General features: G+C 58.0%; 1 protein-coding gene across 1 annotated transcript; it reads left to right on the forward strand.

The window, feature by feature from the left end:
- Positions 1-11,271: 11,271 nt before the first annotated feature.
- Positions 11,272-25,781, forward strand: METRNL (meteorin like, glial cell differentiation regulator). The gene is made up of 4 exons (XM_081218261.1): positions 11,272-11,646; positions 16,720-17,105; positions 24,216-24,275; positions 25,277-25,781. The coding sequence occupies exons 1-4, from the start codon at positions 11,486-11,488 to the stop codon at positions 25,597-25,599; spliced, it is 930 nt and encodes a 309-aa protein (XP_081074387.1). The 5' UTR covers positions 11,272-11,485; the 3' UTR covers positions 25,600-25,781.
- The last annotated feature ends 2,093 nt before the right edge of the window (positions 25,782-27,874 follow it).

Raw genomic sequence — 27,874 nt, forward strand, 5'->3', positions numbered from 1 at the left:
GGGGGACCGTGGGGTGGGCGGGCTGGGCAGTCGCCAGGAAAGTAGACTGTGGACATTCAGAGGCTGGTCACCCAGGGAGATGGCAGCCGCTCTGCCCGCCCTCGGCCAGACTTGAAAGAAGTGAGAACAGACAGAATTCAAAGACGCCAACAAAAGGGCTTCCTGTTGACACCAACAGGCTTAAGTCTTTTCTCCTTGCACCCTAATGCCGGCGCCCCGGCTGGTGCTGCGTCCCCCGGGCGACACCACGACCACAAGAAGGAAAGTCATGCCACCAGCCCCCAGCTTGGCAATTTGTTCTCTAAAATTGGGCTTGAAATCCAGAACCTGTCCCACAGGCACCCACGCCGGCCTCATGGTCCATATAGCGCCCTGCAGATTTCCTGCTGGGGCCGAGGGTGCAGTGGGGCCACCGTGGATGCTCCTTACTTAGTTTACCGAATCCCTGCAGAACTCTCCACATGCACACACATGTGCACACGCACATTCACACACACACCTGCAGCACCCAGAGGACACTGGGAAACACACTGACTGTGCTGCACGGCCGGGAGGATCAAGGAGAAATCCCTCCTTTTTCCTCTCAGCACCTCCAGAAGACCTGACCTTTTCTCAATAAGTATTTACTTTTTAAAATGAAGAAGGATGACTTTAAACATTTCAACGAGCTCTCTAGACTCAATCATAATCTTTCACCTCATTTTCTCCATCACATGCGAGGCTGGCCGGCAGAGTCTAGGGGTGGTGGGAAGGCGCCTCCCCACCAGGAATCAGCAAGGGGCCCAGGGTACCTGGAGTCAGATGGCCCCTCCACACTCCAGGGTAAGACCGACACCAGTGATTTCCAGTGGCTGCCGCTGCTGCTCTGGGCTAAGGGGGGGTCAGTACTGGACAGTGGGGAGGACGGAGGGAGAGGAGGGTCCATGCTCCTGAATCACAAAGGAAAGCAGGGCCCTCACCCACCCTGGAGCCTAGGCACGCACCACCTGGGCCCCCGCAGCCCCTGCAGGCTCCACACCGTGATTTCATCAGGTCCATTTACAGATGGGGAACGGTAAATCCAAGTGAAGATGGTTTTCCCCAAATAACATGCAGAGAATGTGTCAGCACAGCTGCAGGGCAGCCAGACCTGCTGCAGGGCCTTCTTGGGCTGGGGGCCCCGCTCACACCAGCAGCTTTCCAGGTCACTCAGAAAACGGGCCGGAGTAACACACCCAAGTGAGGGATAGGTTGCCTCAGAATCCCAAGAGGCCCATGAGGCTTGTGCCTCTGCCGTGGTTCTGGGAGGGGCCGATGCAGCAGCTTATCCTTCACCTTAGGAAGGATGTCTCAACACGTCCCACGCAGAGGGAGAAGGCCCCTGAATTTTTTTTTTTTTTTTTTTTTTGCGTTACGCGGACCTCTCACTGTTGTGGCCTCTCCCGTTGCGGAGCACAGGCTCTGGATGCGCAGGCTCAGCGGCCATGGCTCACGGGCCCAGCCGCTCCGCGGCATGTGGGATCCTCCCGGACCGGGGCATGAACCCGTGTCCCCTGCATCGGCAGGTGGACTCTCAACGACTGCGCCACCAGGGAAGCACCCCCCTGAATTTTAGTTGGATGTAGTTCCCACCGTCTGACATGCGAACGTCTGACTAGTAAGTCTAGAGTAGTTGCTTCTTACTGCTCACTACTTCCCATCGGCATGATGTCATCAAGGCAGGGGACCAACGTGCCACCTTGTGGAAGGGAATGGCTTAAACTCCCCGAGAACTAAATTGTGACATAGGCCTACAGAGGGGGTGTACCCCTGAGCTAAGACAGTGAAGGTGTATCTCCGGCCTTGCCAGCTGAAGGCAAACTGCTTCTGGTGGGTATTCTGGATTAAAAGGCATTTTCCAGATCACTAGCTGCATACCAGTTACCAAGGGATGTGTTAATTTGCTCAGTCAATGGAACCGCAGCTGTTACAGCAGCTGCCATTGGAGTCACCGCCTGGTTAAGTTTATGATAATCCACTGTCACTCTCCAAGACCCACTCTCTTCTGCCAGATAGGACAGTTGAATGGGGATGTGGTGGGAATCGCCAGCCCCGCCATCTTTCAAGCCCCCAGTGGTGGCACTAACCCCTGCCGTCCCTCCAGGAACGCAGTGTCACTTTGGTTCACTAGGTGGAGGCTATTCTAGTGGCTTCACCTGGCCTTTCCCACCAGAAGAGCCCTCACTCTGCAGGTCAGGGAAGCAATGTGGGATTCTGCCAGCTGCTGAGGGCGCCTATTCCAATCAAGCCTGGAACTGGGGAAATAAACGCAGGATGGGTTCTGGGACCCACTGGATCCACTGCGAGGTGGACCTGAGCTAAGATTCCGCTGACCACCTGACCTCCATGAGCCCCACTCTGACCGCAACACCAGTGATGTTTCGGGTCTTGGAATCAGGGTCAGTTCAGAGGCAACAGCGTGCAGTCATCCCGAAATTTCTGAGTATTTCCTTTTCCCCGAGGCACAGTTATGCTGGTGAAAGGCCGCTGGTCCCTTGGGGAAGGGGTGGGGGGAGAAAGAGCCATAATATGAATTGCTGGCAGTGTATGGGGGTCCTTCCTTGAGGGCACCTGGCCTCCCCTTCATTTGGGGGCTTCTGGGCCTGTAAACCGGCCCTAGTTTGGGAACTGATGTCAAAGCCATGACTCTGTTTTTACGATTCGGGTTAGACTTTTGTTCACCTGACCTAGAACTTCTCTGCTTACACAGATGGAGTAAGAATCCAGCAGGCTTCCCATCTGTCTCACTTCTAGGAACACCAAGGCCACAGTCTGTGCCAGGTGACCTGCTTCCTTGCTGTCCATCGTGGTGAACACACCCACCTTGATCCTGGCGGCCGAGCGCCCCCGCGGGGCCCGGTCACCCAGGAGCCAATCACTCTCACGGCACTTAGGGCTCCCGACCGAGCGGCCGTGCCTCCCACTCTAAGTTCTGACCCACAGAGAAGGGGATGGGAGCCCTTCAGGGGTGCCAGGGCTCCCCTCGAGGGTTTATTCCTCACTGTTGTGGGGGAACCTGTGTCTGGATGCTCCCAGGTGGGTGAGCGGGTCTCACCTGATGCTCCGTCTCCTCAGCCTCTGAGCCCCTCCCCTCTGCAGGAAACCGAGGCAGATCCGGCATTTCCCATTCACTCGCAGGGGGGTCGTCTCTTGGACCGTGTGTCAGCCGAACAGCCAGCCAACCAGTCAGAGCCCTTCCTGCTCCCACGCTGCGACCTCAGCTGCAGCCTCTGCTCGTGGGCCCCTGTCAACACCTTGATCTTCCCTCCACTGCACCCCACACCCTCCTCTATCCCCTCGCGTGTGCTCCCATAAAGCAGAAGACCCAAGTCACTCTTCCGGAGTATAGCCCACATCCTCACGGGTCACACCTCGTACCCACCTTCAGCGGCCTCAGGGGAGGCTGTCACCCTTTCCCCGGGAACCACAGGGTTGACCCCTCAGACATGGACGTTGGGGGAGAGGCTGACACCACTGCGGGGAGGGTGGTGGGAAATGCCGCTTTGGGGACATTGCCACGGGGCTGGGAGCTGGGTGGCCCCACCCACATCTTCTCATGAACTTGACGGTGCTCATGAACCGTCGCCTGGGCCTTGCTCCCAGCTCCTACCCAGTATTTTCTTGAATAGACGTTTCCTCTGCCTTCTTTAAGGAGAGCACACATCGCACTGTGGCATCAGAGGCCAGAAGAACGAGTTTGTAATGAAAGCAGCTCACTGCCTGGTGAGCTCATCTATGTCCTCTTTAGGGGGCCGCACCCGTGACCTGACCTGATACTTCTCATGCCGTCGGCCCCACCTGCACATTCCGGCCCCAGGTCCCAGCACCTGTCCCTCCCCCAGCCCCTTCCTGTGTCCCCTCGACACTGTCTCCTGGTCTGCCCAGCCCATGTGATCACCCCCTGGACCCTCCCGAGACCCCCAGGGCCCGCACTCCACACCCATCCTGCACGGAGGTCTGGGGCCCAGGGAAGGTGAGGACCACACGGCACATGGGATCTCACACGACCATGTCCGCATGGGCCACCAACTCAGCGAGGGGACCCCCAGTCGTCCTCCAAGGCTACCTTCCCTATTTCTCCTGGTTCATCGGCACCGTCCATCCAGATGGAACCCTCGGGGCAAGTGGATGATGGCCTATGGCCGCAGTGACACCTCCGGCCTTTTCCATTAACTGGGGCATCCCCCCCTCCCCCCTAGCCCCACGGCAGGGCCCACAGGCCTGCCCTCAGCCCCTCCAGTGGAGGTAGCCCTGAGCTGCCCGGCCTACTGTGGCCTCTCCCCAGGGCTGGACGAGTGAGAGGGAGGCTAACTGCACGAGGGGGATGAGGCCCCACCTCACAGGCTCCAGACAAGGTGTTTTATAGCCGCCCCCGCCTGCTTCCCTGGGCTGAGTCACCGAGGTGCAGGTGACCCAGAGCTGACTCAGGGAGGGCCTGTCCCTGGGGCTCCCAGCTGGGGCCGCAAAGTGGGGGAGCCCAGTCCACTCGGTCAGTTCCCAGGTGGTGACAACACTGTGCACTGTCCACTCCATCCCCCACCTCTGTTCCCAGCATGTGTCGCTTCCCCTGGGGCCAAGGTGGGCCTGCACCCTGGGACCTGGGCGGGGAGAGCTCGGGTGGGCCTGGGCTCGTCCAGGGTGTGCACAGACCCTCTGCTGAACCTGCCTTCTCTTTTTCTTGGGCAGGAAGGGGATTTCATACCTGGTTTCCTTGAAGGCCAGAGTTCCCCTGGTCACTTTCTCTATGCCAGATGCCCAGATTCCTGGGCCTACAGAACAGGCCACCATGTGCAAGCGCAGGGGTGCAGGGCCACAGGGGGCTGGACAGGGTCCCCCTCACCCTGTGTCCAGCTGTCAGCAGGTGTGGCTGGGAATTCATATGTGAATGGGACTGCTGGCTTGGCACCTCCAGGGCCGCCTGCCCTGGGCTGGTGGGTCCCGGGGCAGGACTGCGGGCTGGGGGAGGGGCAGAGAGAAGCTGTGTTCCTCATACAGGAGGTTTTGGGAACAACTGAGAAAACAGGAACTCGGACCTCTCTGCAGGGGGATCTCATCTCCCTGTGAGTTCCTCACCTGCTATTGGAACCACAGTGGTGTTGGCACGATCCTGGGAGCAGGTGGCTCTTCCTCAAGAATTTAAAGGCGAAGGGTCATGTCTTCTGCAACTTACAAATGGCCCAGTGGAAAATGAACAAATGTGCACACACAAGACACATAAAGGTGTGCCCGCGCTGACAGTGGGTGGATGGATCGGAGGGTGTGCGATACTGGGTGCACGGTACCTGATTTGTCCAGCTTCAGACTTTTGAAAATGCACAACTGGGACGTAACTTGGTAATTGCTGTGTCAGAAACTCCCCTCCTCAGGGAGGCAGCGTGGTTCTGAGTCCTTCATCAGAAGCTGGTTCAACCGGCAGCTGACTAGGGAGCAGCCCATGTGAGCACCTACTGGGAGACAGAGGAGCATCTACCCCCATTCTCCCATATGGGAACATAGGGAGCTCCAGTTGAGCAGTGAGCCTGGCACACGGTGAGGATGTGGACAGTGAGGCTGGCACCCATGCACACACCCTCTCAATATCACCACCCTGGAGTCTCCAGGGCCAGGGGTGAACCCAGCCCAGCTTAGGAGCCTTGATGACAGGGCGGGTGCAACTGCAGGGTTGTAGAAACGTGCACGTGCTGGGGGCACTGCCAGGCCTGGCCTGTAGCTGCCAGGGACAGTTGCTGGGATGGAGCCCAGCAGGCTTCCCAGGAGAAGCGATGCGTGAGCTGAGTGAGGAGGAGGGCTGTTAAACCATGAGCAGCACGTACTCACCAAATATGTGGTGCAGGGTTGGGGTCCTTCTCCCCTGAGGGACGCTGCCTCAGGGGACTCTGAGCACAGAGACATTCCTGCTGGTGTGATGGCTGTGGGGTCACCACAGCTCACCACCTGGCAGAGTGGGATGCTGCTAAGGCCAGGCTGGACAAGGTGGCTGCAGCAGACAACGGCGATGAGGGCGCAGGGATAATCATACCCCCGGCGCTGTCCTTCAGTGCTCACCCAGTGCACATACCTGGCAGACCGGCAGGAGCCCCTCACTTCTCCCTCCCACTTTTCACTGCCGCATAGACAGCAAACATGCCAGCAGATTAGGTTAAGGAGGTGATTGCGTGAAGGTGTTTGGGTTGGGGCCAGCCAGCACTCTCCGGGCTGTTTCACGTCATAATTACATGTTGCCGGCTGCAGTTGCTAAATGTTAAATTACAAGCTTTTGCTCGTGATCCATCATTTCACCCCAATTACAATAATTATGTCCCTATGAGGAGGTCAGCAAAAATGACCTCGAAAGAGGAAACAGAGGCAGAAATGACGGAGGCCCTGAGGCTGAGCCGGGAAGGTGCTGGGTCCATGTGTGAACCTCCCTCAGCAGGTGGGGGGGGGGGGTCTGGGTGTTTTCACGTGACCCACATACGTGACTGGCAAGTGCTCTAAAATATTTTTTGAATGCCAAAGAGAGAATTTCCTGGACATGTCTGGGAAAACTTTTAACGTTTTTCTGGAAGCATCCAGTTTCTAGGGGAGGAAGTTGATTCTTCAATGAGCAGATTCAGGTGACTGGACATTTTGAATAATAGAATGACCATCAATACACATTTGAAGACCTCAAGACTGGGCAAAAAATGAAAGCATTTACAGAGACTGGGCTGTGTTAGTGTCTCCAAGAACTCATGCTCTAGGGAGAGTGGTGGGGAGGGGGCTGGGAAGAAGGTGCCTCCCCACAAGGTCCCGAGTCCCACTGAGAGTCAGATGGCACCTTGACCCCCGAATCAACATCTGTGCTGAGCCAAGGTTATCACACCCACCTGATATGAGGCTTTGTGTGATGATGTCACACACCCTACATCTCCCTGAGAATCGAGACCCCACCCACTTTGCAGAGATGAGACTCAGAAACAGACCCTGACCCCACTGCCCGTGTGAACCAGACCAGAAAGAGGGCCATGTCAGAGCCCAGGTCCATCCATCACCCACAGGGCCTACCACACCCCAACGTTCAGAGGCTGGGAAAGGGTGTCCAGCCCCACAGACCCCACCCCAGCGAGCCTCCTTCCTCAGGTGGTGGGTTCCTGCCACACTTAAAAGAACGACTGGACTGTCATACAGAGCGAAGTAAGTCCGCAAGAGATAAACAAATACCATATTATTAGATATGGAATCTAAAAAAAAAAAAGGTTCTGATGAACGTAGGGGCAGGACAGGAATAAAGACGCAGAGGTAGAGAATGGACTTGAGGACACAGGGAGGGGGAAGGGTAAACTGTGAGAAAGTGAGAGAGTGGCATGGACATATATACACTACCAAATGGAAAATAGATAGCTAGTGGGAAGCAGCTGCATAGCACAGGGAGATCAGCTGATCAGCTCCGTGCTTTGTGACCACCTAGAGGGGTGGGGTAGGGAGGGTGGGAGGGAGACGCAAGAGGGAGGGGATATGGGGATATATGTATACATATAACTGATTTACTTTGTTATACAGCAGAAACTAACACAACATGGTAAAGCAATTATACTCCAATAAAGATGTTAAAAGAAAGAAAAAAAAAAGAACGACTGGAGAGACGGCAGCATGGTCACCTGCTGCACGCTTGGGAGCTGCAGTTGTCCGGCTGTAACCGTGGGTCATGGTCTCACTGAAGGCCACCACTGCTGCCTCTCAGGCTGGCCCCAGTCAGGGGCTGCACCCCTGGAACTCCCCCCAGAGACGTGCCCAGGAGGCATCAGGGAAACATTTCTTGAGTGAATGAACAGATCACAAGTGAAGGTTGATACTGACCTGAGTTTGGGCCACGGACTCCCTCACTACGTGCTCTGCATGGACCTATGGGGTGGGGCAGGCAGCTCTGTGGGAAGCGCCTGCATCACTGCCCCACCATACGCAGCAGAGGCGAGGCCCAGAGTGTGCACCTCAAGGGTACGCTGAGCTGTGCTGTGTGGCCTCTGTCATCGCTGAGCCCTGTCCCTCTGCCGCCTGTGCCCCATTCCTCTGGCTTCCTGGGGCTGTGGAAGGTACTCGGGCAGGACGGTGGGGCTGTCACCCAGGTGTGGGGACAGGCAGCTTTGCCGTCTGACCCCAGTGGGTCTGGTCCTGCACTCTGCCTTCCAGCGGGCATTCTGGTGTTGGGGGGACTGTGAATGCTGGGAGGTGCCTAGCTTCTCTCGGACACCATGACGCCCGTCTCCTTTACCACTATGGGTGGGGGCACTGCTGTGGCCCCTTCCTGGGTTTAACTGGCAGAAAGGCTCACTGGGAAGTGCCCCCCCAGCCATCCATGGACTAACACACCCTAAGGTTCTCTGACTGCCTGGGATCCTGCAGGGTTTCTCTGTCCTGCCAGGCCCTAGGGCGTGAAGCGGGGCAGGCGGTCACTGGGTGGCCTCAGACACACATGACCCACCTCATCTTGCTGCCTCAGACCCAAACATCATATGCCCCCCCCCACAAGAGCTGACACCATGAGCACCAGGAAGTGGCTTTGCATGGCCAGGAGGGCTCATCAGCCCCACCTTGCTGGGCGAAGAGGTGCCAGGAGGCCCAGAGCTGAGTGCCGATATGAGGAACCAGTTCTGCTGCTCCTGCGGCCGCACCCTGAGGCTGGTGCTTGTCAGGAGGAGGGAAATCTGGATATTCCTGCTTCAGGGACCCTCCAGGAATCCAGAGGCACCTGTGTCTCCAGAAGTGAGGGCCTGTCACAGAGACTTAGGTCTGATGCTCCCAAGATCCTATCAGATTCTTCCAAGAAGACTGCCAGAACTTTTGTTTTTTAATTAATAGTCTTAATTTTTTAGGTTTATAGAAAACTGAGTAGGTAGTAGAGCGGGTTCCTATGTAGTCCCTCCCCTGCCCCAGATTCCTCTCTTACTGGCATCGCCAATGAGTGTGCACAGGTGCTATAATCAATGAGCCAATACCGACATATTATTAAGTGAAGACTGCAGCGTTTGCTCCTGTGTCATTGCTCTGTCAGTCCTGCATGCACCATCATGCTGAGCCTGTTTTAGGGAAATGGACCTGGGCAGAGGTGGTTTGGCAGCCTTCTAGGTCACAGCGCTGAGCCTGGGATGGGAACGAGCTCCGTGTCGCCCCAGAGACGGCTCTCCCCTTTGGTCCAGCGGTCCCTAGAGGATTCTCAAACCCTGAGCAGGTCACTCAGGCTGGGAGCACTGACTCCGCATTTGTAATGTGAAAGGGCCCTAAAGCTGCCCCGCCTCTTCCTCTGTGTGAAGACCTGGACCCTGACCAGCCACAGGGCCCTTCTGGGGTGGATGCGCCCGGCCAGGCTGCTTATAAAGCATTTCTTTATCACCTGCAGTGCCCTGGGTGAGAAGTGCTGCTGTGCACACAGGCTCGGCGGGCACAGAGGTGGTTGCAGCTTCCAGATTCCAACGAGTAGACCCCTCTCCCCAGCGGCCTGGGTGGCAGTTTCACCTGGCTCACTTCTCAAAGCAGTTCTGCACCCTGGTACCTGCAGCAACAGGGGTGTGGTGAGGGGGTGCAGCAGGTCCCCAAGCCCAGAATGCACGTGTGTAGTCCTCCAGCCTCGAAGCTGACTTTGGGTCTTGGGATGACATCACTGTTTTTGACCAGGCAGGGTCTTTGCTCCGGGCTTTGGCTGGGTGGGTTGACCTGCTCAGTTCCAGGGCTGCCCTAACATATTCTTCAGTTGTTACCCTCTTCAAGGTGGAACGATGCCCCCACTGTTGCCCCAGCACTCCTGAGGGCAGCTGTCTCTCAGCCCCATCTGTTTTGGACCTGCAGACTCTGGCTTCTCTAGAGGGTGATGATTCCATCCCTACAACCAAATTAGACTTCCAAACCTCTAACCAGATGAAAGGGTGCAACATGAAAATAATAGGCACAGGAAGTCACTCCCCTCCCCTGCAGGTCACTCGAAATTCCTCCTGAAATATATCTTGCCTGGAAAAGAAATGCTACAACAAGTTCAGATTTCTCCACCATTTGATGTTGTTTCAGGCTCTGGAGCTCACTCAGACCAACACCAGAGTCTGAGGAAGCAGAAAAACCTGCTTTTGTGATCCCAGGGGTGGCTGCCTGGAGTGCCACGGCTCCCTCCCTCCGCCTGGCAGACCCTTATCATCCTTCCAGAGGCCAGTGTCCTCTGGGCTGCCTCTGTTCCCCTGTCTCCCCCACTGGATGTCAGGTACCTGGGGGCCCCAGTGACCACCTGGTGAAGGCAGTCGCTCTCATCACGCTGCACTCACCAGGCTGGGTCCCACTAGAACAGGGACCTCAGAGGGAAATACGGCACCCAGGGGGCATTTGGCAGTATCTGGGGACAGTTCAGGTTGCCAAGCCTGGGGCTGGGGGGACGGCCACTGCCAAAATGCTGCTAAAATCCTACAATGCACAATTGGGTCCCCACCACGAAGAATCAAGAGCAAAGCTGGTGAATCGGGTACTCTGGAGCAGGGACGGTGGGGACCAGCAGGGAGCACAGCAGTGATGCACAGGAGCAGTGGCCTCGACAGGCAAATTCAGAGCCTTTCTGTGGAATGGGTGTTCCAGGGTCCATCGCACACTCAACAGTGAGTCAGCCACATCACCAGCCACAGTTGGTCCTCCCCTCCCCCATGGGCCGCAGAACGGGGCAGAGTCTGAACTTCCGCAAAGCACACTCAAATCCTGTGGAGGGTGGGTGCCAGGAACATCTCTGAGGGCCTCAGGCTGGTCACACAGCAGTGGCATGGCCAGGTGCCCCTGCTACAGCCCAGAGGCCATTGCAGACTCAGTCTGCACGATGGGGCCACAGCACCACCACTGCTGGACGGACCTGCTGGCCAGGCGCCCGGCTTGGGTCTGCACGTACTTGGGGTCTCAGGTTTCTACCCCGCCCCCGCATCGTACAGGCTGGGGACGCGTTGCTGCCCGTCCCCCTCCCGCTCGAAACTTCACTTTCCAGCCTGGCTCTTCTCTCCCGGACCCTTCTCCAAGTCCCTCAAGCGGCCCTCTCCTCTCCGCGGCGTCCTAGCCTGTCCCACCCTCGGGCCACACGCCCCCCAGCGCTTAGTGTCCCCGCCACGCCGCTGACTCCCCGGTATCCGCCTCGTCCTGCCGGGCTCCCTGGGCGCGGGGCACAGGCGCACTGGGCGGAGTTCCGGCGCGCGGGGGCGGAGCGGCCGGGCGGGCACCGCCCCCCAGCTGAGCAGCGACCAGGACCGCGGACTTGCAGAGTTCAGAGGCTTAGGCGGCGGCGGCGGGCGCGGAGGTCCGCCCCCGGCTCCAGCGGCTCCAGGGGCTCGGGCGGCCCCGGCTCCGGCGGGGATGGGCGGGCAGCCGCCCTGGGGGCGCGAGGGGCGCGCGACCTGACCGCCTGGACTCAAAGCCCGGCCGCTTGGCAGCGCCGGGTCGAGGGTCTGCTCGGTGGGCGCGGACGCGGGGCCGGCGGCCGAGCCGGAGCCAGAGCATGCGGGACGCGGCGCGGGCGGCCGGGGGGCGCACGGGGCAGCTGTGGCCGAGGCCCCCCGCCCCGGGCCCTGGGCCGCCACCGCTGCTGCTGCTGCTGGCCGTGTTGCTGGGCGGCGCGGGCGCGCAGTACTCGAGCGACTTGTGCAGCTGGAAGGGGAGGTGAGTTCGCGCGGCGCGACCCCAGCCCTTGGGTCCACTCCCCTCCCCGCGGGCCGAGCGCGCGGGGGCTCGGGGGCCCGCTCTCCAGGCTGAGTGCCGTCCCCTCCCTCCCCCGCCCCCGGTTTTAGAACAAAAGAGCCCGCGGCGTCCCGGTCCCCTGGCCCGGCGGACGCCCAGGGGGAGGCGCGCCTGCAGCGCGGTGGTGTCAGTCGACTCCAGCAGCCCGCTCGCCCCGCGCCGGACCGCGCCGCACCGCGCCGCTCCCCACTTGGTTCCCCGAGAGCCGCAGCCCGGACCCCGCGACTCCTCACTGTGGGCAGGCGGGGGTCGGCCTTCTGGCCCTTCCCGGGCTCTGCCCTCGGCGAGGAGTTGCGCGCCCCGGGCCGGGAGGAGCTGGGCCTGCGCTCAGGGCCGAGCGGGAAGGGACGGACGGGTCCGCAGGAGGGAGCGGCGGCTCCGGTGGTCGGAGCGGGGGCCATGGTGCTAACCGCGCACCGACCACGTCGGTGCGGGCGGAGACCCGCGGGTGGGCACCTTGCGCGGGGCGAGTTCGGGGCCTGGCGGAGCCCCCCGCCACGGCCCGTGAAGGTCAGGCCGCCCTTGGCAGCGCGCGCTGGGCTCTGCGACCCCCCTTCACGCCCTCTGCCAAGGCAGGCAGCCGAGGACTTTTTTAAAAAACTGCAGTGTGACAGGCAAGTCACAAGCGTGGGCGGGGGTGGGGGTGAGGGCGCAGAGAACCTCCGTCCGCCAGGGCGCCGGCCCCGAGCCAGGCACCTCGCTGTCGGAGAAGACTGCTTGGGCTTCGGCAGTTGCGGATTCAGGAGTTCGCAGAGGGAGATACTGGCGTCTTCTTCTCTGAAAACGCTATGGGCCGGGGCTGCCCTTAGATCTGGGTGTGTCCCTGTGTCCCACCGTGCAGGGCCCCTAAGTCCCTGACTTCTGATGGGAAGACTCCCGCTGGCAGACACCTCATGCTGTGGGGTGTCACGGGGTTATTTTGAGTGAAGACAGTTTTTTTCCGAGAAGGTAAGGGTTGTGCCACTGTGCTGGGTTCTGCGTCAGCAGGGCAGTTGCTGGTCCTCTTGGATACGTACAGACCCAGTTCTCTGTGGAAACTGGCAATTACCCTGCTCCCTTCTCTCCACTTCCCAGCCTCCTAGAGTGAAGGTCCTGGGCTCCTGAGCTTGGGCTGGTGTTGCCTGCCCTCCCTGCTGCAGAAGTTCTCCCAGCTCACACCACAGCAGTGGTGGTAGAGCTGAGACTGGAGCCCTGAGTGGCAGATCGGAGCTCTGGGGGAGGGTTGGCCTGGAGAATGCTGGCGCCAGCACAGAGCTGGCGGGGAGCCTCTGACTCTGACACACTCTTCTGGGGCTGCCCTCTCCCCCTCGCTGGTAATTAAACTCCCTGCTTTGCAGCCTCTGCTGGATGAATCAGTGCATCCCCAAACTGAGGCCTTGGGGTGTCCTGCTTCAGCAGATCAAAAACAGAAACCCAGTCCCACCCTGTGAGCTTGAGTTTCCAGAGGAGGAGCTGACATCCTTTTCACATTCTTGGAGGACCATGTGCCTGGAAGAGGATGCCTCCCCTGGAGCCCAGAGGGAGCTGTGAGCGAGGACTGGTCAGGGGGCCAACCTGCTCCTGGACCATGCAGGTGTTTGCAGTGGGTAGAGGAATCCCTTCACCTTCCTGTTCCTGTGCATCTTCTTAACTACCTGGAGAAGAAAGGCCACTTACCTGCGGCCCCTCTCCCTCCATCATTGCTAATGGACCCCTGGACTTGGACACCCTCCAGTGTCCTCCACTCAACCCAAAGGCAGAACCCGGCCAAGGGCGGCTGCAGTGGCTGTAGGAGCTGTGGGCGGGATCTGGAGCAGAGACAGGGCCAGGTCACATTCCTGGAGCATAAGCCCCCCTTGCATTGTAATTGCTGCCCCCAGTTATCATTTTTTTTTCACAAATCAGCTGACAGATTCTTACTCTGGTGTGCTGGTTTGCCTGCTGACTCTATAGCATTTACGACTTTTTCTGAGCTGTTCTAAAGACAGCACAGGGTGGTGCAAGCCCTGATGTGCCGGGTGGATTCTGATCCCCTGATAGGAAGGGAGTTGTTTTTTATGACACTGGCCACTCACATTTGACAGGCCTAATGTGTTTCTGGGTGTTGCCAAGCAATTAAGTAGAAGGTTTTGAAATCCCTCTCCCTGTGCAGGGGCAGGACGTGCCCTAGCTTTATTAGGCCCTGGTCATAAAGGTGGACCGTGAACTTTCCTACTGCGATGGGCTGGGCATTGCCGGTTATGTCACACCTGGGCTATCTCTCCTGCAAGGTGGGGAAATGAAAAGTAACTCCAGGCAGGAGAGCCTGTTGGTTTCGCCCTTGATCAGAAGCTCTTCCTGACTTTAGTCAAAAAGAGACCATCACTTCCTTCTGGTGACTCAGGGTTTGAGCCAGGCTGTGGTTGTGAGTGGTGTGGGCTCTGCTGCCACCACACTGACCCTGTCAGACAGTCCCCATAGCGACTTGGAATATGCCATCTTTCCCATAAAGGTGCTTCACAGGTGTCTCCTCCTTGGGGGGGGGTGACACTTGCCGACTCTTTTTTAATGCATTAATTCAGTTTAAATAATCCAAGATCAAATCAGTCTTCTCAGTTTCCTAAGGTTGAATAGAACCACAGTTTTTTTCTGCATCCTGTAGCTTTGTCATAACATCAGAAAGCAGTTATTTCATTTTTCTTAGTTAGGATGTCACTTGCATGTCATGTGAAAAGTGTAACATACCATCATCAGTGACCATTACTGCTGTGGTGTGTTTTTGCATCTCCAGCACTTTTGCTGAGCAGATGTCTGTCTGAATGGAGCTCTTGCTCTGATGAGAGTATGGACACTCCTGTGTTGGGTGCTTAGTGAGAGTCTTGTTGGTCCTGACGTTTTAGCAGAATGAGAGAGAAGAGGCCGAGCAGGGCCTGGGCAGGCTCCGGGGACGGGCTGGACCTGTTAGAGGGTGAAGTGATGGGCGCTTTATTTCTCATGTGTCCACTGTCGTTTTGTTCCTAGTCCTCTTTTAGGCGAGTGACTTGTGAGTAAATGGATGCACGTGGTCATGTACGCAGGCTGGTGGATGGCAGCCCCCAGCCTTGGGTCCGCCTCTCGCTGGGCAGCATGGGCTGGCCATCTGTCCCCACGAGGGCCCCCTCTGCTCCTGCCAAGACGCGGGTGGAGGGTGGGCCTCCCCATTTCACCCTCCACTGTTGGGGTTAAGGCAACGTCGTGAGAGGTACCCACAGCCTCTGGTGTGAGTTCTCCACTCCCTCAACCCCTAGGTCCCCCTCCTCCCACCAAGAGGGAAGCGAAGCCTTGGAAGGGGTGGTGTTTGTGGGAGAGAGAGTTGAGGATTGGTGCCTGGGCATGGCGCAAGTGTCCAGCTGCCCCTCAAGGCTGGAGCCAGGAGAGGAGGGACACTGTGATAAAGTTTGTTTGGCTGCATAAGAGCAGAGCTGATTATAGTCATCTGTGGCAACCACACACCATTTAGTCTAATTTTGTCACCCAGCACTATAATTATGCCCATCCCCTCCTATGTGTCAGATGAGCTTGTGTGAGTTTTATGTGACTGTAATTTGTAAGTCTGTTCTGCGTGTGCAGCCCTGCTAGGCGTCTGAGGCCAAGCTGCTCACGACCCAGGGCCTTGGGGGCGGGGAGTGGAGTGAGGAGGGAGTCTACCTCCTTGACACCTCCTTCTGATGTGGTCTGCAGGGTGACTGTGCATCCCTAGCCTGCAGCTGGCCGTTGTATGAAAAGTGAGGCTTTTCGGGGCCTGGAGCATGAGTCACCAACAGTAAATGCAAACCATATGTTATGTGTTTTCTCCTCTGCAGAAAAGGTTTCTGGTAACTCACTCAGGCCAGGGCTCTGAATATAGTATTGTTTATTTCACATAAAAATCCTAAGAATGTGGGTGAACCTGTCTGAGATCTGATCAGAACCAAATTTCATGTAATAAAACACTTAGTTGAAGTCACCATTGAGTTCCCGGGTTGCTTGGTGTTTATGACGTAACCGTTACCACAAGCTGACATTTACATTACAGTTTTGAGTAGGGGAAACTTGAACGTTTTTGATGGTTTCAATTTCTCGAAAACATAATGTTATGACTTACTCAAGACCTGCCTCCCCAAGAGCATAGCACACTTCATTTTTTCCTGTTTGCTATTTATTAGGAGTGAAACCCACTGGGCTCCCCAACAGTCCCCATCGGGAAGACAGGTTATCTGCGGACCTTTTGTGTCCCCCTCCCTTTGCTTTTCCACAATTCCTTCCCGTGTCTCCCTGTGGAGGACCTTTACTTTACTTTTGTGTCTTGCTTTGATGATGTTTGTGTTTGTTTTGAAAAAAATACGATTGGCAACGCAGGATCTTCAGGTTTGCAAATGAATGAAAAAGCAGTCAAATCATCGCCTTAAGGAAAATATGAACACCGTGTCTAACGGGGATCCTGAAGACAAAACTCACCAACAACCTAGACGCCCCCCCCCCCGAAATTGCTAACATTCCCAGTTCGTTTAAAAGCTGCTCCCTGGAGTGCATTATTTATTATATGTGCATTGCATTCCAGCGTGCCTCCTGTAACTTGAATCTGCTCCTTGGTCTTCACACTCAGTGGGAATCTACCAACATTTCCTGGCCCTCATTTGGTTATCTGGAACTTGGGTTGGTGCCAAAGTCCCACTAGTGTTTCCCTGTTTATTTTTTGGAAGAGCCGTCTTTTCCTTAGTTCTCACCTCCACGGCACCCATCACTGCCCCTGTTCAGGGGTTTCCCAAGGACACGGGCTCAGAGGCCAACAGAGTGTCCAGGTGGTGAGAGGGTCTGGGAGCCAGAAGCTCCCACACTTACCAGAGTGCTCGGAGCCGGTGCGCTGGAAGGAACTGGGCGGGGGAGGCCATGTGGCCACCCCTCCCTGGAGATGGGCCCTGAGCCGCAGGGTGGAGACGGTGCCAGCCTGCCTGTGGGTGAGGGGTGCTCGGACGCCCGAGCAGGCGTCTCCCGGCTGACTCATCTCCCCCTCCACAGCGGACTGACGCACGAGGCCCACAGGAAGGAGGTAGAGCAGGTGTACCTGCGCTGCTCCGCGGGCACCGTCGAGTGGATGTACCCGACCGGTGCGCTCATCGTGAACTTGCGGCCTAACACCTTCTCGCCCTCCCGGCACCTGACTCTGTGCATCAAGCCCCTCAGGGGCTCATCGGGGGCCAATATTTATTTGGAAAAGACTGGAGAACTGAAACTGCTGGTGCGGGACGGGGACCTTGGGCCCGGCCAGGCCCCATGCTTCAGCTTCGAGCAGGGTGGCCTGTTCGTGGAGGCGACGCCCCAGCAGGACATCAGCAGGAGGACCACGGGCTTCCAGTACGAGCTGACCAGCCGGCATGCGGGGCCAGACCTGCACACCCTGTCAGGTGAGTGTGGTGCCCAGGGTTGGGTGGTGGCCTCAGGGGTCCTCTCTCATCTCCCAGACCCCCTGGTCATCTCCCACCCCCACCTCAGCACAGCCCCTGAACATGCTGCTCGAGTCTGTGCTTCAGGCCTGGCAGGTCTGCCTGAGGGCGGCCGAGGGGCCCTCCCGGGAGCAGGTGCCCCGTTAGTGCTGTGGGCCGTTTGGACTTGGGACGATGGCCACGGGTCAGAGCGGAGCTGTGATACCGTCCTGGCCCGTAATATGCTCTTCTCCCCTGGACCAGTTTTGACTGTGATTTGAAATGGGTGCTGTTACCATCCAAACTGCCCCAGAATTTCTTCTGACACACCAGTTGGCCGAGTGCTTTTGGCGTCGGCTGCAGTCCCTGAAACACTGAGTTTTGGGTGGAAGTTGAGTCTGATTTACGTTCCAGAGCCATGCAGAGCTGGGATGTCCTGAATCGTGAGCCATTCCCAGGTTCACAGGCCATTTTATGTGTGGGTGTCAGTGAGGGCACCAGCACCGTGCCATGCAGGGCAGCTGAGTGGCTGTGATGATCTGGGAACCTCAGGTGAGGTCCCGGAGGGAGTCTCTGGGTGGCCGAGGGCTGGTGAGTTGGCTTTAGATTTTCCTTCCTTTTTTTTTGAGGCCAGCAGGCAGCTTTGCAGGGCCCTGTGTGGAAGGCAGTGTTGGTCTCTGGAAAGTTGTGTGGGCAGAGAGAAGTGTGTGGCCCCAAGAGCTCTCACACAGGGAAAACTCAGGGTCCTGTCTTATAGATAGGGACAGCCAGGCCAGGTTCAACCCTTGCTCCAAGGCACAGATGACCTCGTGGGATCCGAGCGCATGGGGCGGGGGTCGGTGGGGCTCAGGTGCACCATCTGCTTCAATTCCCAAACTAGTTGGTAGGAAGATGCCTCCCAAGGGGAAGGTGTGAGTTTGGGTAATCGTGGGGGCAGGTTCCAGGAAGGCTGTTCCTGCGGTGACCGGCCAGGATGATGGTCAGTGGGGGGCGCTATGGCATCGAGTGTTGGAGGCGAGGTAGGGATGCTGCTCACACTCCATAGTGCATAGGGCAGCCCCACCACAGAGAATGACCTGGCCTCAGGCATCAGCACAGGACACCCCAACACGAAGAGTGACTTATCCCCAAGTGTCAGCAGTGCTGAGGTGGAAACACCTTGTTTGAGGGCTAGGCCAGCCCCCCAAAATAATATAATTTCCACATTTTAGTGAATAAAATCTTCCATTGGAAAAAAACAGACCTACTAGGATTTGAAAAGCAGACTTTCTCCTGAGTGGGAATCTACATTTTATTGTTCTGTGTTCTTGGCTCAGATGAGTTTTCAAAACCTTAAATCTCTCTCAAACTAAACTGGTCTGTTAATAGAGCTTCAATGTATGACTGCCCAGGTAGGACCCCTCCCCACCAGGGTCTGACTGCCCAGGTAGGACCCCTCCCCGCCAGGGCCTGACTGCCCAGGTAAGACCCCTCCCCCCTGCCCCTGTGCCTGCCTGGGTAGGACCCCATCAGGAATGCTGAAAGCTGCTATAAACCCCAGGACTTGAATAAAACTTTAACCACAACAGCCTTTATCTTGATCACCAGCGAGTGATCACCCGGCTCGTTGGTGGGGGTGGTGGGGGGACGCTAGAGATAAACTCGCAGTAAAAACAAAATCTGGAAAAACCCGGTCACCAAATTCGATGTGTCTGGCCATGGTGATAGTTGGCTGATGGGGTAGATATTAGGAACTTGCTAACATTGCTTTTACTGATTAAAATGTTGATGGGTTGAGGCCATTCGGCTGCTGGTCACATGCTGTGTCCCGCTGGAGCTTTGTTCCACTTTGCTGTGAGGCTCCCACCAGATTCTTGGAGGCCACGGCATAAGGTGCTTTTCGTGCTGCCACCTGAGTGCTCCCGTTGGCACAGACCAGAGTCTCTGGTGGAAAATCCACAGTGGAGTCACAGCCTGGGGTGACTCAGAGCCTGTGGCTCAGCCCTAGGGACCTGAGACTTTGTTTCTTTCCCCCTCCCTGGGGGCAGGGTCTGTGCTCCCCCAGATCCCAGGTCTACGTTTCCAGGCTAGGGCAGTGAGTGGGTTTGGGAGAGGCCCGTGGGGTCGCAGGGAGAAGGCCCCGTGTGATGGGGTGGGTCATCTGGCCGGGGTGCCATACAGGACACGTGGCTGTGGCTGGACGTTGGGCTTCTGGGGTGCCCTTGATCCCCCAGACATACGCCTGCCTGGCCCTGGGGTGCCTCTCTAAATCTGGGGCCCACAGGGATCCCGGAGACCCTGGGGATGGTGGGGTGTGATTGTCCATCTGCCCAGTGGCTGGGGTGCTGGCCTGGGGCAGCACAGATACAGTGACTGTCAGAACTTGAGATGGGGATGCAAAAGGCTCCTGGGGTGTGGGAGCTGCAGACCCAGCACTTCTCTGTCCTGAAGGAGACAAGGGCAGCAGGGATCAGGGAGGCCGGTGCATCCCTTCTCCCCAGGGATGGGCCCCTAAGCTTTTAATGCCAAAGGAATGGGTACGTAATGTGGAATGCTGGTGCCGGCCATCTGGCATCAGTGACCTCCCCTGGACCAGGCGGGCTCTCAGATGGCAGCACTCTCCTGTCTGGCCCTGGCTGCAGCGGGGAGACACCAGTGAAGCCAAAGCCCCAGTGTGTGTGCCGTGGAGGTGAGCACACGCCCATGACCTGACCTGCTGGGGAGGTGAATGAGCCTTCTCCCTCACTGATGAATCACGAGTTCCAGTTTGTGCTGATATGAAATTAAAGAGGCACCGTGGGCTGGGATCCCGAAGGAGAGGTGTGCGTGAGCCTTGCTCACCTGCCGCAGCTCTGGGTGGTTCCCCAGGGAGCGTTTATGGTGAGCATGTCAGCCTCGTGTCCATCGTGTTGCATAATTGGCCTCCCTGTATGGACTGGGACTCACCAACAGCCAAGAAGAGGCCAGGACGGAGAGGCAGGCAGATACAGGGGGGCAGGCGGGTGGCAGTGGGACTTCAGCCCCCCGGGGACTCGGGATTTGGCTGCCACGTGGCAGGAAGGGGAGGACCTGCTCCCCTGCCCTCCCCCTCCTCCGAGGGCCTCGCCAGGCACCTGAGTAACACGGCACTCCTTCCTCTGGTGCTGGAAGAATCTGGCAGGATACAAAAGGCAGGCAAGTGGCCAGATGCAACTCACTAATGGAAGAAGCTCCAGGCCACACCTGGACTGTGTGCTGAAGCCTCACTGTGGACCTGGCCAGGCTGTCTGAACCATCCTCCCCAGGGTCCCAGCACACTTGGGGAAACAGGCACCACCAGGACCCCCATTGCCCAGTGGGCTGGGGGATGCGTTAGGGTGGCCAAAGAGGGAGGGTGGGGGTGTTACTCGGTCTGGTTCCAGGGGACAGATGCAGACCCCGTCTCTGTGGTTCTCCTGGGGCAGCTCAAAGGGGCCCTGGATTCCAGCATGTTCTTTTACTACTTAGGGGCTGAGAAGCAGGGGCTCACAGGTTTGGCCACATCCACGCTCTGGGGTTTGGGCTCTGTGTGATGCCCACCCAGAGCAGGCCCCCGGTGTGCAGGTGAGGTGGCGGGGGGGACAGTGGTGTTTTAGACCCCCAGCCGGAGGGGAGTGGGGGCAAGAGGACTTGCCCCTGTGCCGGCCGTGAAGACCCAGAAGTGACTCCCATCGCTGCTCGTGGGTGCCGGGTGGGGTGGCCTGGGTCCCACAGTTTCTGATGTGCTTCATCTCGCCATCCCCTTTGAAACCGCTCTGTTGAGGAGCCAGGGGCGAATGATCCCTTTGGGGGGCCTGGGAGGTGCAGACCCCTGCTGGGATCCCACTTGGGCACCTTAGAGTTTAGGGGCGGCCTTGATGGGCCGTGGGGCATAAACAGCAACGTTCAGAAGTGAAAAGAAACTTCGTTATTTCCTGGAAACAGTAAAGGAGAGAACTTAATTAATTTTTTCCCTAAGATTCGTTTAGATTCCTGCACCAGTGCTTTTCCAGCCCCTGTAATCATTGTAAAATTACTTTTCATCTTACCCAGCTCTGGACTCTGGGGGTGGAAGGTGTGACTCCTCTGGCTTCCTCACCAGGAAGAGGGAGGGAGGGGAGTGGGTGCGGGCGAGATAGCTGGTGAGGCTAAGCGTTCCCTGTGCCCGCACGTGGGAGATGGGGTTTCACAGGTGGCAACCAGCCCCGGCCAGGTCCCACAGGGTCCTCTGGGGTGATGTCAGCCTGTGGCCTGGAGTTGGGATGAGTTCAGGGTTGTCAATGGATCAGAGGAGGCTCTCTGCTCAGCGAATACCGCTCACATTCTGGCAACGTTGCTCCCTTTCCTCCCCTCCCTGTTAAAATGCTTCGTTCACCACCTGTCGCGGCTGCACTGAAGACCCCAGAGGGTGTCTCACACATCGTGTCCACCCCAGTCATCCTTACCTGGGCAGTCTCACCCGCCAGACCAACATCCCACCATCTACAAACTTGTCCTGGGCATCGGGCTACCCAGGGCCTGACAGAGGGGTGCCGCCCTCCCCACCTGTACCTGCCGCTCTCACCTGCATCCCTGCTGCAGCCCCCGGCTGGCCTCCCTGACCCTGTTTTTTCCTACTTCATTCAGTTCATTTTATGCATATTCCAGAGTAAACTTCCTGACGTCCACATCCCAGCCCTCCCCTTTCCACGAACCACAGGCCAGAATTCCACCCGGCCCCTGGGCTGCCCCCTCCCCATCTTCCCCACAAGGAAACAAGATTCGATGTGTCAGAAACCAGCGCATTCCACTCAGCCTCCACGAGCCTAACTCCAATTAATAATTGTTTCCAGATTGCTTCTCTTGGCGTCCACAGCCTGGATTCTCCACAAAGGTGCCTACACTTCATAAAGCTCAGAGTCATAAGAGAGTCTTGCAGGGGGGCTTTGTTAGCTCAGCTGTCAATGCCACCGGCTCGCTGGAGCTTTGGGCGGGAGGGTCGGCAGGCTGCTGACCGCGTGCCCCCAGGCCCACCGGGTTCCTCATACATCCTGTGTGGGACTGGGCGCGAGTCAGGGCAGGGAGCCCAGGACGAGCTCACGCCACCTTTCTCCCCAGCGGTCAGCTGAGGTCCCGGGGCCTACAACCCACAGAGAGCTCGAGGCTTCAGGCCTTGGTGATCATACTCACCCAGGCCTGGGTTTTGACCACGGTTTGTGGCCTGGGCCCGTCTCAGCTTCTAAAGAGCTTGTGCAGACCTTGCCTCCCGTTCACCCACCCTTGGAGTTTGCGTGGCCTGGTCCCGAGGCCCCAGGCAGGGGCCTCTGACCCGGTGGGCACTGAGGGAGCCGCCAGGATGGGAAGTCTCCCCACTGCCGCAGGCCCCTCGGCACACAGGCCGGAATAAAACGCCGCCTCTTGTGGGATGTGAGCCTCCCCGATGTCTGCAGGGCCGTGCTCCCCCTTTTCCTCACTCTGGGGTCTCTGTCAGGCCCAGCGTGGGCAGCAGGCCCCCAGCGGGTTAGAGGTGGGGGACCCCCAGTGGGCCACCCTCTTTTAAGAAAGGCCTTGAGGCTGGGGGTCCACACTCGTGACAAAAAGCCACAGGTGGGCCGAAGGCTCCGGATTTGGAGCTGGGGAGGGAGGTGCTCGGTGCTCTCAGATGCTTCAGAGGCATCCGACAGGCTCTTCTTGTTCTGCGGCTTCTCCTTTTTCCTGATAACTTAACAGAAGCGCCCGTGAGTCATGCACTCCCTGGACTAGACTGGGACATGCACATCTACCCCCGCCTGGGGGCAGGACGGGAGGGCTGATGCTCTGGATGCTCAGGGCTGGTGCTCTGGATGCTCATGTCCATCCCCAAGGGGTCCCAGGATACCAGAGACTCCAGGGTCTCTGTTGCCCCCATACATATTCCAGGTCCCGGAGGCCCCTCCTGTTCCCTGTGCATCTCCCTGTCTCCTCGAGGGCCCCCAAGTCACTGCAGCCCCTGGGCAGGTGACAACTCAGCCCGGTTCAGGGGCTTCGAGTGCAGCTGGCCAGGCGTGCTGACAGTTGTAGCTTCATCCAGGCCCAGTGGGTGCCAATTCTGGGGACTTTGCAGGGCCTTCAGAACATGAAAAGGCAGAGGGCAACTTGTCCTAGTGAGAGTTCACGCCTAACATTTCTGTTGTTAGGGAATTTGGGCCCAACCCTAGAAACTAGAAATAGGTGAGGAAACGTGCAACATCAGAGCCAAATAATAAACTTGTGTCTCCCCAGATCCACGGCTGAGTTAGGAGTGCCATGGTCCTGGGGAGTCCCCAGAGCCTCGAGGTTTCTGTCTCCCCCCAGCCTTTCTGGAGGCCTTACGCCAGTCTGAGGCAGTAGGTGAAAGGTGGGGTGAGAGCTGTACTGGGGGGCAGAGGTCCACCAAGAAGGACTGGTTTGTCTGGAGTAATCAGCCCCCGCCCGGGTCTGGGGAGTCTCAGAGGGGATCCTGTGAACTGTTCTTGCTGTGAAAGGTGTCTGGACGTGTTTGGAGGTGACCACCTGGTCCTGTCGGTTAGACGAGGACCCCCACAGCTGAAGCAGGTGGACGTGTCCCTCACGCCCACCAGTGCCTTTAGCAGGGTCACCTGGTCCTTCTGGGCAGTGCCTTGACCCCTGTGGAATCCTGGTGGCAGATGGGACCGTGGGGGCAGGCAATGTGAGTGGGAGGCCCTGGCATTTTGGGGCCTGGCTACAGAGGCTGAGTGAGCTCTCGGCCAGGCTGGTGTCAGGGACGTGGCCTCAGATCAGCTCGGGTTGGTCTTGGCGCCGAAGAGCCATTTACACGTGAGCCCAGGGGTGGTTTGCCCGGCACGACGACAGTAATGAGCTAAGTGTGATCGAACGCAAAACCGCACTCTCCCTCCCTTTTCACGCCATTGCAGGTGGCCCAGGTGAGACTGGGGCCCCTGGAGAGGTCTCCCCATCTGTGCAGCCGAGGAGGTCGAGGCCCCGCCTGCTCTTGGCACCCTGGTTTCAGAGGTGTGGGGCCTGCACAGTTGCTCCCGCCGTCAGAGGACTTACAAGATGTCGTGTGGTCTGCATGCTGCGGGTGGGCGGGTCCCACGTTCACGCACGGGCCCGCCTGACCCTCTTCTCTCCCCACAGCGCCGTGCCGCCCTTGCAGCCACACTGAGGTGCTCTTGGCTGTCTGTACCAGTGACTTTGGTGAGTGTGCTGGCGGTGCCCGCCACGTGGGGGGACTGAACCCTCCGGGGGGAGGAGACCCTGCTGAAGACCCTGGGCTTGGGCCCCCCTCCATCACTGATTGCAGTCACAGGAAAATGCCTTCCTTTCCGCTCTTTAGAGTGACCCCAGCCCGAGAAGGGACCTGTGTGCAGGGCGGGGAGAGAGCTGGGAATTCCTATGTAAGGGGGGAATCCCTATTCGAGGTAATACTGAGCATTTTCCTACTTGGCGCGTGAGTCTAAGTCCTGGCTCTAGCCTCTCCTCAGTGCCCTGCCTGCCTCCAGGTCCCCTGCAGGCACCACAGCAGGCGTTGGAGGCCCTGGTAGGGCCAGGGTCGGGATCAGGGACTCAGCCGCCTGCTTGTGATGTTGGCACAAACGCTCTCAAGTTAAGGGTGGCAGCATTCAGGGCGAGTTCGATGGAGCCGGCCCAGCGGGACCTGGCTCTGAGCCCCCCAGGCTCCCAGGGCCGTTGGGTGGTAGAAGTACAACCCTTTCTTCTCGCTGGCCCTGCACAGAGGGGATCTGGGGCCGGGCGGTGTCCTGGAACTTGTGCCCTTCTCCGCCCTTCTCCTTGCCATCACCTTCCTCCCATGTAACCTCCCATGTAAGCCTCACCGTTTCTGTCTGATCTTGATATGGAACCGTGGCAGATCTTGCGTATTAACTGCAGTGACTTTTCTTGTTTTAACTTGAAAACTTGGTGCACAACGTGATTCATATCTTCTGTTTTTCTCCACTTCTGTGGCCGGCCCTTGGTAGAAAAGCGTCTCTGCCCATGACGGTGTGAGTGACGGGGAAGACCCCTAGGCAACATCTTGTGTGTGGATTGTGGTTTTTAATGAAAATTTCTGGAAGGCAGAGTTCAGGGTCAGCTCCCGGTTCTGCTGCTGGGGGTGGGAGGTTGGTGCGTGCTGTCTGCTTGGTGAGCACCCTGCTGACCACTGACCGCCCCCCCCGCCCCGTCTCCTTCCTCTGCAGTCGTCCGAGGCTCCATCCAGGATGTCACCCATGAGCCAGCGCAGCAGGAGTCAGCCATCCACCTGCACGTGAGCCGGCTCTACCGGCAGAAGAGCAGGGTCTTCCGGCCGGCCCCAGAGGGCGAGGGTGGTGGCTGGCGGGGGCGCGTCTCCACGCTGCTGGAGTGTGGCGTCCGGCCTGGGCACGGCGAGTTTCTCTTCACCGGCCACATGCACTTTGGGGAGGCCTGGCTTGGCTGCGCCCCGCGCTTCAAGGATTTCCAAAGGATGTACAGGGACGCTGAGGAGAGGGGGCTGAACCCCTGCGAGATAGGCACAGAGTGACTGCTGGGTGACCGCTGCCACAGCGATGGATACGCACACTGGGGTGGGTGCCTGGCGCTCCTGCTGGGGAGGTACACGCTGGTTCTGGCCAAGGACTCCCTGACGGATTGACTGGAGATGCTGTAACATGCCAACTAAGTTATTATATTTTTTTTAAAAAAGAAATGTTCATAGGAAGCAAACTCCTGTGTCGTAAAATGCCTTCGTGTGCCGTTTCGTACTGTTTTCTGAGCATCTGCAGTCACTGCATTCGGCTGGTGTGTTGGGTGAAGTGTGGGGGCCGTGGCCCACAGCCGATACCCGACACCAGGCTTGGGTACCATTCAAAGTTTTTCTTATGATGGAAATTTATGGAGCCAAATACCTATGGTGTTTTCATTTTGTTTTTGCTTTTTAAAGAATGAACTTTGCCGGCCATGGTCATTTTGGGGCTGCAGGCTGTTTCCATTCCAGGGAATAAAGACCAGCCTCTGACGGATCAATGGCGCGTCTGTCTTCGGCCCTGGTCAGTGGTGTGTGGCACTGACCTAGGGGCCCATGTCAGGGCTTCTCTGAGGGAGCCCCACGGCCCTGGCGTTAGGGACCGTTCACACTGGGCCCAACTATAAGTGAGGCTGTTGCCCCCACGCTCGGCCTCTACCAGATGTACCCGCCGCGTTCCTGGTGGACCACCCCCATCCCCTTCAGCATCTGCCCTCCTCCTTCCTGTTAACCCAGATCTTGCCCTTCGACCTCAGCTTCCCCCAGAGGCCTGAGCCCAGGGCAAGTGTCTAGATACCCAGGGCCTGATCTGGGCCCCATATCCTCAAGGATGAGTCAGTGTCCTGCAGCTGCCGAAACAAATGACCACAACCCAGGAGCTTAAACAACAGACACTTATTCTCTCATGGTTCTGGAGACCAGAAGTCCAAAATCAAGGGCCACGCCCCCTCCAAAAGCTCCAGGTGGAGACCCTTCCTTGTCTCTTGCAGGTTCTGGTGTTGCCAACAGTCCTTGGTCCTCGGCCTGTGGACACATCACAGTCTCTGCCATCCTTTGGCCTTCTTCCCTCTGAGTGTCTCTGTCCACACTTCCCTCCTCTCTCTCACGTCCACATTTCCCTCCTCTCTCTCACATCCACCAATCACTGGATTGAGGCCCACTGTGATCCAGTAAGACCTCATCTTAATCACACCTGCAAGGACCCCGTTTCCAAATAAGTTCACATTCACGGGTCCTGGATAGATAGGAATTTTGGGAGACACTGTTCATCCCAGTACAGGCGTCGCTGGGGTGTCATGTAATCAGACTTGAGCCTGCGATTCCTCCCAAGCAGCTGCTGAGATGAACAGACCTGGGAGAGGCTGACACCAGTCAGTGAACACTGAGCCAACTGCACCGAAAACTCAGGCACACCATGGGGAGGGGCTGTGTGCTGGCTCAGGTGTGCCCTGGCTCAGGTGTGAGCTGACATAAATGTGCCCTGGCTCAGGCATGTACCAGCTCAGGTGTGCACCAACTCTGGCATGCCCTGCCTCAGGTGTGCGCTGGCTCAGGCCTGTGGGCTCCTGCAGGTCACAACAAGAAGCAGGTGCTCAGTACCTGCACAACAAGAAGCAGGGTGATGACCTGAAGCAACAGGGTTGGTGACAGGCACAGGTCCTACTGTGGCTAATGATTGTGATGCTTTTTGCCAAAAGGATGCCTGTGACAGCGACAGACGGGCCAGGCCCATGGTGGGGGAGGAGCTGACCCGCTCCTGGGTTTGTGCTTTGGGTTTTCTGGGCTGGTTGGGCACGCGGGTGCTGCAGAACCAGATTGTCCGGTTTCGGGGCTGGTGTTCCTCCTCATGTCGGTACAGGGACGTGGGGATTTGCCCCAGGAGGATCCGGGACCTTGACCCCATGTGCTGATGTCCGGTGGACAGCAGCATTCCAGCATTCCCTCCGTGTGAGGCTGAAGCTTTGTAGGAAGCGCCTGGGGGTGGAGGTCTCTGGGTGAGAGTCTGGAGGAAGAGCAGGGCTTGTCGGACACGGTGGGGAGAGGGTGGGGTCTGGTGCTGAGAGTCTGGCCCTGCAGGTGGGTGCCTGGTGCCGGCACGCAGAGCTCCCTCTCCTTGGCCGAGCAGAGCACCGGCAGCAGCCCAGGGCCACTGGGTGTTGGGGAGCAGCTGGAAAGGTCACCATTTCTGAGGGGGCACAGAACCTCTACCTCCGTCCAACCCGTGCCTTCCTGCTGCCTAGAGCCCCCTTTGGGGTCTGAGGCCCCTGCATGCCCCCGCCCACTCTCTGACACA

Source organism: Mesoplodon bidens, assembly GCF_964165515.1.
Source record: "Mesoplodon bidens genome assembly, chromosome: 19".
Classification (NCBI taxonomy): domain Eukaryota; kingdom Metazoa; phylum Chordata; class Mammalia; order Artiodactyla; family Ziphiidae; genus Mesoplodon; species Mesoplodon bidens.

Coding starts and splice junctions, on each gene's coding strand:
- METRNL (XM_081218261.1), top strand. CDS start 11,486: ATGCGGGACGCGGCGCGGGCGGCCGGGGGGCGCACGGGGCAGCTGTGG. Junction 11,647..16,719: donor TTGTGCAGCTGGAAGGGGAG/GTGAGTTCGCGC, acceptor CCCCCTCCACAG/CGGACTGACGCACGAGGCCC. Junction 17,106..24,215: donor AGACCTGCACACCCTGTCAG/GTGAGTGTGGTG, acceptor CTCTCCCCACAG/CGCCGTGCCGCCCTTGCAGC.